General features: G+C 35.1%; 1 protein-coding gene across 1 annotated transcript; it reads left to right on the top strand.

Annotated features, from left to right (window-relative positions):
• The first annotated feature begins 2,988 nt into the window (after window positions 1–2,988).
• On the top strand, window positions 2,989–10,719 carry LOC125193529 (lysine-specific demethylase JMJ25-like). The gene is made up of 13 exons (XM_048091347.1): window positions 2,989–3,811; window positions 3,944–4,056; window positions 4,304–4,403; window positions 4,492–4,645; window positions 4,920–4,983; window positions 5,063–5,786; window positions 6,086–6,424; window positions 7,024–7,599; window positions 8,522–8,594; window positions 8,686–8,771; window positions 9,706–9,825; window positions 10,073–10,196; window positions 10,451–10,719. The coding sequence occupies exons 1-13, from the start codon at window positions 3,101–3,103 to the stop codon at window positions 10,456–10,458; spliced, it is 3,192 nt and encodes a 1,063-aa protein (XP_047947304.1). The 5' UTR covers window positions 2,989–3,100; the 3' UTR covers window positions 10,459–10,719.
• The last annotated feature ends 974 nt before the right edge of the window (window positions 10,720–11,693 follow it).

The raw sequence follows: 11,693 nt of genomic DNA, 5'->3' as shown, positions 1-11,693 counted from the left end.
AGGTCTTGCAGAAAGGTGCTAGCATAAAGCAGATCTGATTCTAACTACCACCAAACATCATCTTCTTCAGGAATCAAATGAGAATAACAGAGAAAACAGAGCATTTAACATCATGAAAACAGAGTAGATTTCGGATCCAAACTAAAAACGAGAAATTAAAGTCGCAACTAACAGACCTACGCTACTGGACCTAAGAAATGGAGAAACAGAACGTAAATAGCCATGATCATGCAGAAACGTAAACAGAAACACCAGATCTGCCAAACTCCAACTCAAATCCAACATAACTCAACAAATCCAAACAACTCCATACAAAAATCCACAGCCTCCAGCAACCAATAAACAAATCTCAGCTCCGAATATTCCAACAATAATTCAACAACGCAAAATAAAAACAACCGAACAAGCTCGACCGAACAAAATCCAACAAAAGCAAAGGTAAACTTCCATAAATGCAGAGATAGGTTCAAATCCAGTAGATCCAAGTCAACAACTAAGAGTTACGAAACTAAAACGAACGAGTACTTAAAACCGAAAACAAACTAAACAAAGCAAAATAAATATTGTTTCTTCGCCTTCACAAGGCGGTGTTACACAACAGCAAAATAACGACGATGAACCACCACGGTAGCCGGAATCACCCCATCTCCAAGTGCGCAGCAAGTGAAATGAGAATTTTTGAAGTGTGGAGCTAAGGAAATGGAACTAGAGCCTTCAAAAGTGAGCGAGGAGCCTTTTTTGTTCTTCAAGGTTTAGCTCTTTATATAGGTGAGGCTCTGATCCCTAGGGCATCCCTCTGGTAATTTGACGCTTTTGCCCTTGAATAAGACTCTTAAAAAGGAATCTGCTCATGCTCTATTCTGTTCCTGCCGCCAGCTTCTAATTCTCCCAGGTCCGGGCGACGACTTCTGATTTTCACTTCAATTCCATATCTTTTGCATTTGCCTGGTCAGGTAACAGCAACTCCTGGGTCCGGCAGATTTACTACGCACCTGAACTTATATAACGCACATTAGCGCCCCAAATGCACAGATTTTTACTCTAAACCGATGCATGAAACGAGCCTTATCACTTACTTTCCAAATTGTATTCACAAGTTAAATAAATTTTATTTTTAGATATTTAAGTAAACATGATCTACCAACATTTGAATCCTTCTATGGTTAACATGCTCAAGTCTTAGGTGCCATAAATATGTTTTATTCATCGAATCAGAAGGTGTTTTTCTTTTATGAGAAATATTCAATATTGCTTTTGTTCATCACAAAATTGAGCTTGAACTATTGATAGCTAGTCGTCAAACTCTGAAGGTCAATTGCTACTTGGGACTCGGGATAGATGGTTCCTCCCAAAACTATCTCATCATCTCGAGGACATGGTCCCTCACAGACGTGCCTTCTTTCATAACCTTAGTCATGATATTCGAAAGGCTAAAAACTTATCCCCTCAATTTCGAGTACCAGAAAGATTATTGAGATTGTTGATAGTATCTCGGTAGCGATGTTCATGCTCTATGTTGATATTGAATTATAGTTGACATAGAAGCCAACATGCAACAGTTCGATATTGTGATGGCCTTACACCACGCCCTATAATTTTCTTTATTTGTTGCAAAAGCATTTGCATCAGGCTCGGATGGACAATGAATAGTAAGCACATATTTGTACTCTTTAGCAGTTAAAACAATAGTTTCTAAACATGAGGAAAATATCATACTCCTTCCGTCCCACAAAAATATGGACAATTTAAAAAGCAGGGGCCTAATGCATAATTAGTAAAGTAAGTGAGAGGAGGGAAAGAGTAGTTAAAGTAGTGTTAGTAGATAATAAACTCACATTATTATTAGTGTTTAATGAGTTATAATGGTGAGTATAGTGGTATAAGTTGTAAATAAAATGATGTACTCCATATGAGTAATGATTTAGGACAACTTTCCATAAATGGAAATACATATATTTTCATAGGACGGACGAAAATGAAAAAAATGCACGTATGTTTATTGGACAAAGGGAATATTTAGTACTATTTGGGTGTAAAATCCAGGAAAATATCATACTCTTCTTTAATGAAGTATTTAATTAATAAATATTGATAGAGTCAAAAAATTTAATTGAAAGAATCATTATATTAACAAATCTTTTGCATATATCAACAAATCATTGTTTAAAGTCTGCGCTATTGATCATCACTATATATCCTATAAATATATTTTTAATATTTAATTGAATAAAATTAATGTATTAACAGATTTTTATCATGTTTCTCTGATAATATTCTTTGGGAAGAAAAATGTATCATTAATGCTAGCTTGCCCAACTCATCTCTCTTTCATAATTATATTTCAAATATTAATTAAGTAGAATTTTATTCAGAGATTTTTTCCTTATATTCTGCTTTAGGAAGACAAATGTATCATTCATGCTAATTTGCCAACATATAAACAATAAATTAAATAGTTCATTACTTCATGGAGTAGCATATAGGAGTAGTATTCATTTGGGATTTTTGGTTCCGGTATTTCAGTATTAAACAAACATACGGCATTTAATAGAATTCATTATAATAATATTAAAAACATTTATTGAAATTATAAAATAGCTAAAATAAGAAATTAACAAATCTACGTAGGGAAGACGGGTATGATGCATTGGAAATATAATTATTGCCAATTGCAGCTTTTTCTTGGATGAAGCAGATTTCGTTTTTGTAAATCAATTTAAATAATGCTTTTCTATAGCTTCTAATCACAAAATATAGGTTCTGTTTTCCATGTTGGTATAAAATTTTTTTAGTATATGCTTGAAGTTAAGAAAATAATTATAGTGCATGCTCATAAAAGTACTAAGTCAAAGTTTTCGTGTATTTTATAACCGTTCCCGCCAAAACAGCAATTAGTGGCAATTTTATTATTTTTAAGACAACTCTCACTTTATATAATGATAGATAGATGATAGATTAATTTCTATTGTTGTCCTAGCCGCCTATAGTGAGTCGACTTGAGAAATTCCAGAGTTACTTTTAGGAGGGAAAACTCCCAACTCGTTTGGTTTCTCTCTATGGAGACTGTCTCCAGATATTAGAAATTTGTTGATCTTGTAATATGGAAAGCGACGAAGTGAAGGTTGAAGAAGCTCAAGTTTCAATGTCGAAAGACGAAGCGATTTTGGTCGAAATCAGCGGTGAAATCGATACCCTAAAAGAGGAGCAATCGCTTACTGAAAATTTCAATGTCAGGAAGCGAGGTCGGCTTGAAGATAAGAATCAAGGTTTTGGGGAAAGTGTCGTCAAAATTGGAGGATCAGAGCGACGGATGGTAACTCACGTGAGACGCGGTAGGGTGAAGAGAGAGAAAGGGCAAGAGGGTTTGGATATGAATGAGAATCGCTACGATGTTTCTTCTTCTTCTTATGCAGAGTGTAGTAGAGGGGAAAAGCTGGAATTAGGGGATAATGTAGCTGAAAAGGAAGAGGGGAATGATTCGGAGAAGGAAAGGAGCAAGGTAGAGGGTGAAGGGTGGTGCTTGGGGGTTAGACAGGCAAGGGTAAAGGCTATGGAGAAGATAACAACTGTGTTGAATGTCACTGATGATGGGTTATCAAATAGAGGGAAGAAGAAGGGGATTCACAGAAAGATGAATAACAATGGAACTTCACTTGAAGATAACGAAGTCGGAGCTGAAATAGCCCAAATGGAGGATGAGAAGACTAAGCCAAGAAGGAGTATGCGTTGTAAAGGCAAGGGGAAGGGTGAAGGAGAAGAGCTAAATGAGAGTGTTGCGAAGACCAGAGTTGGACGGAAAATGGATGATAATGTAGGCTGAGTTTTCCGAGTCCCTGTGTTAATTTCCCTTCAGTTGTGATTGGTGTGTGTACAAATGTCAAAGGCTTGTTTTGGCTATAAGGTTTTACTTTTAAGCAGTCATTTTGTTGCATTTCTGTTACAGGGGTTTCTGGAATCAACGATGTGTCACCAATGTCAGAGAAATGACAAAGGAGATATAGTTCGGTGCACTAGATGTAAGACGAAGCGGTATTGCATTCACTGTATAAAGACCTGGTATGCTGATGTTATTCTTATATAAGCATATACTGCTCCTTGCTGGCTTATTGCATTTGTTAAAGATTGCATCACCAAAGTTTACATATATCATTAATTGGAATACTATCATTTGGGTGAAGATAAATAGCATACTAATGCTATTTGACACAACTTTGGAACACTATCTTTTGAGAAAGGTAGTTAGCATACTATTTTTCTTTGATAAGAGGCCATTCTACAATCTTCATTTACCTTTGTTTCATAGGTACCCTGACATGCCAGCTGAAGCTTTTGCAGAGGCCTGTCCTGTTTGTCAACTGAACTGCAATTGCAAATCGTGTTTACGCATGGAAGTTCCTATTGAAGTTTGTGTCTAATTGTTCTCTGATATTTGTTTCTTTTATTCTTTCTTTTGTCATCTTTCTTATGCTTCAATGCACTTTCTGCTTGTAGACTGCTGCCAAGATTAAGGAGAAGTCGAACTTCACAGTTGGTGATGAGCAGAAGATTCAGTATTCTAAGTACATGATAAAAGTTCTCCTTCCATTTATTGAACAGATTAACAAAGAACAAATGATAGAGAGAGAACTCGAGGCTAAGATTCAAGGTTTTTAATCTTTATATTTTTCTTCCTTGAGATCTTTTAGATGCTGTAACTTTGTGAGGAATAAAAATTCCTGTTTCCTGAAGTATGTTGGATGCTCGTTGTATGAGCTCTTAGTGATAATATTTATCTGATGCTTTTTTGGAAGAATGGTGAGTTTTGTAGATTATATTCACAGGATATGCTCAAATTTGATATTGCTCTATTACATCATAAAGAAGGTAATTAAAGCTTGTAGTTGCTTCATACTAGATTTAACATTTTATTGGTTTTGCAGGAGTATCAGTTTCAGACACTAAAATCATTGAAACAGCAATGGGTGCAGATGAGCGAATTTATTGGTATGTTTTGGGAAGACTCTTAATCATGTTATAGCTTCCAATAATTTCTAAGTGGTTCAGTTTGTCCATGATGATGCAGTGACAACTGTCGAACTTCTATTGTTGACTACCACAGAAGCTGTCCACGGTGCTCCTATGACCTTTGCCTTACTTGTTGTCGAGAACTTAGGGATGGGCACTTGCAGGGAGGTGAAAAAGGACCATCTTTTAAATATGTCGACTATGGGTTTGATTATCTGCATGGTGGAGACAAGAGTGTTCAGGCTTCGACAATGGAGAATAAGTTGGATGATAATCCGTATTCTCCATCACAATGGAAATTAGAGGAAAATGATGTCATTTTGTGTCCCCCTAAAACCAAGGGAGGTTGTGGTGAAGAAATTTTGGTATTGAATTGCTTGTTACCTGATGATTATGTCTTAAAATTACTTGTGGAAGCCAAAAAAATATTTGATGCGCCCAAAATTGAATATGCCCCTGAATGTCTCGGGAGAAGCTGTTCCTGTTCAAAAAATGGAGATGATTTCATGACCCCAAAGACATGTAAAGCAGCCTCGCGAGAAGATTCTAGTGACAACTATTTATACACTCCGTCAGCTGTAGACATTGAGCATGGGGATCTAAAACATTTCCAGTGGCATTGGTCAAAGGGTGAGCCAGTAATAGTGAGCAATGTACTGGAAACCACCCTTGGCTTGAGTTGGGAACCTATGGTTATGTGGCGTGCCTTCCGACAGGTTAAAAACCTTGACCACGATACACTTCTCGATGTGACTGCTATTACATGCCTCGATTGGTGTGAGGTATGTTATGTCTTCTGCTGCAATTTAAAACAAGAATAATTTGATAATAACAGCATTGTTGATATAAATGCAGCATTTCTGTATGTTACTTCTGTCAGTTCCTTAATGTATGTTGATTTCATTTCAGTTTTTTTATCTGTATAATTTTCTACTATTAATTATTAAACCTTATCTATCTGTTTGGTGTGGGCTGGTATTTCTTAAAGTTGCTCTGAATGGCAATAAAATTATTATTTATGTGCTTTATTGATGGATGATTGAGTGGCTTGTCTTTTTTCTTTATTATTTGTTACTTGTAGGTGGATGTGAATGTTCGCCAATTTTTCAATGGGTATTCGGACGCATATAAGTCACAATTTGATGATAAGGGGTGGCCTCAAATACTAAAACTGAAAGACTGGCCTCCATCTACTTTATTTGAGAAGTTGTTGCCTCGCCATGGCCTTGAATTTATAAGCTGCTTACCGTTTAAAGAGTATACACATCCTGAAGATGGACACTTAAATCTTGTAACTAAGCTTCCTTCACAGTCTATTAAACCTGATATGGGGCCAAAAACCTACATAGCTTATGGATTTAGCGAAGAGCTAGGGCGTGGAGATTCTGTAACAAAGCTTCATTGTGATATGTCTGATGCGGTATGTGCTCACTTTTCTTATATCAGTAGCTTGAGTTTTCAGATCATAGTTTTGATCTTAGGCCTGTAGCTTATTCTCCTCTCTCCATTTTGCCCACTTGAGCAATTGTATAAATAGTTTTCTTTCTGTTTGCCTGCTATTATTCGGATCATCTTTTTCCTACTTCTGATTGACATTAAAGGCATGAATTTATGAGTCATACAGTGTTATTAAGAGTTACAATGATAGCACAACATACTCCCTCTGTCCCATAAAATAGACTACTTTTGCCATTTTGGTCCATCCCATAAAAATAGGTAATTCTATTTTTAGTAACCTTTTCTCTCTAATGAGGTGCCCATTCTCCACTAATACTCCCATCACTTTTTCTTCCTATCTTTCTCCTACTTTACCAATTGTGCATAAAACACGTGCCATTCTAAGATGGGCTATTTTTATGGGACGGAAGGAGTAATATATAATTGACCTTGTTCAAAACAATTTAAATTGCTTCAAGATGTTTGTTGTTATGCTGTATACTTGATATTTGATGGAACACCTGATTATTCCATATTGTGCTAAACTTTGCCTACATCTGTGCTTAATTTCATGCACATTAGGTTAATGTCTTGACACATATAAAAGGAGTTTCAATTAAACCTAAGGATCTTGATAAAATCAAAAAAGTCAAAGCAGACCATGCCGCTCAAGATCAAATGGAGATTTTTGGAGTTGTTCATATGGAAATTGATGAAGAAGTGAAAGCCTTGAAAGAGTCTGATCTAGTCAATATGAACAATGTTGACTTGGATGTTGAGCTAGGAGTTTCAAGCATTGTCGAAAATGACATCAAGGATGACAAAGAGAAAAACCCTAAGGAGGTATTAAAGACAAAAGTTTTGAATGCTGACAATGACTGTGAGAAAAACATATATAAACAGAAGTGTGAAGGGAGAGAGTTTCTCACAAAGGATCATCATGTTGTACAACAATTTCACATGGATGTAAACAATCAGATACAACTTTCTGGAGGAAAAGTGGATGTTGGTCTCAATTTGTGTAGTGGTAGTCTTGATGATGCAGAAAGTGGAGCTCTTTGGGACATCTTTAGGAAACAAGATGTTCCTAAACTAGAGGAGTATCTCAAAAGGCACTTCAATGAGTTCAGGCATATCTATGGCAATCTGCTTCCAGAGGTAATTTAAGAAACAAACTTCAATCCAATTTTACTGTATAAAAGTTTGAGGTGATTGAACTAATGATTTTACATTACGTTGTAATGTACTGATTTGCTTCTGTTTAATGGTACTTGAGAAGTTTGATCATTCTGATAATATTTGTGGGGGCAATATTTTCATGTAATTAAAATGAAAGTCAAATTCATCCATGTTGATTATTATTTTTGGATGGATAAAAAGAAGTAATTACAATTGATTATTGCCTCGTCGACATTCTCTCCTTTCCCATGCACTGAGAAATAATATGTTGTAGCACCTTCTGATTGTTTTCAAGATGATGTTTCCTCTACAGTTAGAATTCCATCATATAGTAGTGATGGTTTTAAATTTGTATGTAACTTGTACTGCTCTTATTCCCTTTTTATTAAGTATTTCAAATTTATTGAATGGATGAATTTGTGTTTTCTGGCAATCTGTCTTAAGAACATAAGAAGGAGAGCTAATTTTGTTGCAAACTTGCAATTGCTTGTGGGAGATACTTAATTCTGTGAAAGAAGCAAACTTATGGCAGCGTATTCTCAAGAATTTCCTCCTAACAATGCTATCGCTTTTGTTTTATCAGTAGAATACTTTGGCAAATTGTTGTTTCATTGCTTATCCTCTGAGTAGGCCACTACAATTATGTTAAAATCACATTAATTCAGCTTGTTAGTTACTTGAGGTGGTAAGATAAAACAACTGCATGTATACCGTGTGGCAAGTATATATAAAATTTCTGGTAATGTGTTATGCTGAATGGGAGATAGGTTTGTCTTTAATAGTGTAAACTAAATTTGCTAGCTAGTAGCTTGTTTGTGAAAAATCTTTTGCCAATTCAGCACTTATAAGAATCCGATCGACCACTACGTGATAATCACCTGTGACTGCCTTGTACTTTCAGGTTATCCATCCAATTCATGACCAAACTATTTACTTGACTACAGAGCACAAAAAACGACTTAAGGAGGAATATGGTCTGCCTTTTCATTTTTGAACTTCTTTGCCTTTTTAAATCACCTTATATAGAGGTTTTCTTGGTGTGTTTTGTTTGTGTGTGCTTTATAGGAATTGAACCATGGACATTTATACAGAGGTTAGGAGATGCAGTCATTATACCAGCAGGCTGCCCTCATCAAGTCCGAAATTTAAAGGTACTCTAGTTATCTTTGGTATATTATTTCTTCTGTTGCTGTTTGTATGGTAGTCAAGAAGTCATTAATCTGCCTTGTGACCCTTAAGAAGATAGTTGTAGGTCAGATCCAGAAACTCTAGCTGTTTCAATAATCTTTCTTGTTGTATGAACTTGCTCAGTTGATGAAGTAGTGGAGTGATGAATGTATGGCTAGTTAATTGTATTTAATTTTTGTGATGGAGTACGACCTCACCTTTTTTGCTCGTTTACAAGCTTCCAAACTTTTCCCGTTAATCATATCGCTCATTCAGTGCAAGACCACATGTTTAATGTGCATCAGCACCTTTAATCTAAAGCCTACTATGCATCTTGTAGGGGTAATAGGGTAGTGAGTATAGGATAGGAGACGTGATCAGCTGTGGGAGCATAAAACCAACCCGGTCCTTAATTGACTAGAATGTCTTAGGAATGAGCTGATAAAATCCAAATCAAGTTAGGAGTAGCTCTTGTCATTTTTTTTATCTGTCTGTCCCTTTTTTAATGCTTTTATTTTATTAATTCTTGCTTCCCCATCTTACACCCACTTTTAGTGTTTCTCTTCTTAGGAGGTTTCCATCCAAACTGCCTCCCTTTGGGTTCAACCCCTAATTACTATTTCTGATGTTGTTCTATTGTAGTTTAGGAGTATTTATTATACTTGTTTGTGACTATCTGTGCTTATGTCTTGTACCCTAAAAAATCACATCTCATCTCCCTGCAAGATGCATATCAGCATTTTACAACTTTTAGTTTTGTGTGATGCTTTCTTAGTTTCTTATGTAAATATAATGTCTGTACACAGGATTTTGTGGTGTTATACTTGTAGTGTGTGCCTATGCAGAAGTGTACTTCTCAAATATAAATATACTGGAACTTCCAGAAATGAATTATTTTTCATGTTTTATCTTGTGCAGTCTTGCACTAAAGTCGCGCTTGATTTTGTGTCACCTGAAAATATTCCTTCGTGCTTTCAACTGACTGAAGAGTTTCGTCTGCTTCCCTCGGATCATAGGGCTAAGGAAGACAAGCTTGAGGTTTGATTTCTTTTTTTCCAATTCCCTCAAGTTGTTTTAGCTTCCTGCTTCGGTCTATATCCCATTTTCGGTGTCACTACATGCAAACTAAAATTTTAATTTTTAACACACGTAAATCTGATGCAAGGTAATTCTTTAAAGCAATACCATCTTCTAAGTAATCATGTACATGTGTTGGATCATAGTAGTTTTTCATTGTATTATAAATGATTTTAAGTTATTGATAAAAAGCTAGGCTCGTTTTCAGGTGAAGAAAATGTTAATTCTTGCAATGAGGAGCGCTGTGAATGATGTAAACAGAGTCGAATCATCACAACCTGTAAAGAGAGTCAAGTCATCCCGTACTGGTAATAGTCGTCACAAACCTCGTCGTAAGTGTTTCTCTCTTCATCATGTTTAAATTTTTATTTCAATATCAAGAATTTTTGGACCGGCTTGGAAAAGATTCTGGGAATATGTTTGCTTTATACACTGTTTTGGTTATATATCTCTCATCTTTATGTTTCTAGTTTGTCATATTCCTGTATGGCCGCTATATTTTAAAAATGTTATACTGTGTTTATAAAAATTCTGCAACAGTTTGATAATATGTTGCATCTATTGATTTTTATATTGTTGATTTTAGGTAAATAAGTTTGGGAAGCGTATAGTATCCGAAGCGCTTAGTTGGATACTATATTGACCCAACATCCTTTTGTGTGGTGGAGGAAGACTCTTTTTTGGACTCATCAGTCATCAAAGTATATGCTGAGTTTCACTACTAATGTTACCCTTTTTTGTCCACGTTTAACATGGTATATATTATGTTAGGTTTGCTGATGGAGTCTTCTCACTTGAATGATTGATGATGTTTTGGTATTTACTCATTTGGTTAAGTAATATTTTTGTATATTAGTTGGTGAATAACTGAATATACAGTAGGCAAACGAGTCAAGCCAACTACCCGCCTAATTTTGGGCCCAACTTGCATTGGGCTAAGGCCTGAATTTCCATTGGGCTGTGGGATGTGGCCCAGCCCAAAACATGTATTATGCCCTAAAAACCTAACTGGCCAAACATATGCCCTAGAAACCGACGCCTCTAGTATCAGTTTAGTGGCAATTATACTATACATATAAAAATATTTGACTTTAGATTGGTAGAAAAAGTTTTAAGTTTTGCATAAATTATATTCCTATAAAAAAAATTTATTAGTATTTTAAATTAATATATTTAGTTTAAATATTTAAAATATAGTTAGTTTTTTTTAACAATCCAAATTTTCGGCAAAATCATAAATAATTAAAGAATTCTTTTCTAAGTCGTATTTCTTTTCGTGTTTTCACACACAACAGCTGAATTATTTCCTTTTTTGACATAAGGAAATACATTTATTCTCCTACTTTACTTTCTCGTATTTTATTCATTTCTATACATTTTTCTTTTCTCCTATATTCTCTTTTAAACTTACTTAAAACAATATTTTTTAAATCCGTAAGGAACAGGGAGTACCAATTATGGACTTAAATCTTTTTTAAACTCACCAAATGTCAGCAAAGCAATTTATTTTGCTACTCAACACTGTTAGCTCATACGGAGTATTAAATAAAATATTTGACTCCGTACATCAAATCAAAATGAACGCACCCACTGTCTCATAAAAATGAAAACTTTTAGAATGACACTTATTTAAATACATAAATGATAAAATATGGAATACATAGAAAAGAAAAGAGTTTGAAGTATTATTAGTGAAAAATAAGATCCACCTGATTGCAGAGACAAAGTTATCAAACATAGAAGTAAACTAATTTTATAAGATGGACCAAAATAGAAAAGTAGAGAGTATACAAAACAAGACGCAGAAGTAACATAAAATACATTACATC

The sequence above is a fragment of the Salvia hispanica genome, chromosome 6 (genome assembly GCF_023119035.1).
Source record: "Salvia hispanica cultivar TCC Black 2014 chromosome 6, UniMelb_Shisp_WGS_1.0, whole genome shotgun sequence".
NCBI lineage: Eukaryota > Viridiplantae > Streptophyta > Magnoliopsida > Lamiales > Lamiaceae > Salvia > Salvia hispanica.
Note: the sequence above shows the minus strand (reverse complement) of the source record. Positions and strands in the feature narration are given on the sequence as shown.

Bases quoted from the DNA above. Each gene is read 5' to 3' on its own strand.
- LOC125193529 (XM_048091347.1), top strand. From the start codon at position 3,101: ATGGAAAGCGACGAAGTGAAGGTTGAAGAAGCTCAAGTTTCAATGTCG. The intron at 3,812-3,943 runs GTAGGCTGAGTT...TTTCTGTTACAG, and splicing joins GACGGAAAATGGATGATAAT to GGGTTTCTGGAATCAACGAT. The intron at 4,646-4,919 runs GTTTTTAATCTT...TTGGTTTTGCAG, and splicing joins ACTCGAGGCTAAGATTCAAG to GAGTATCAGTTTCAGACACT.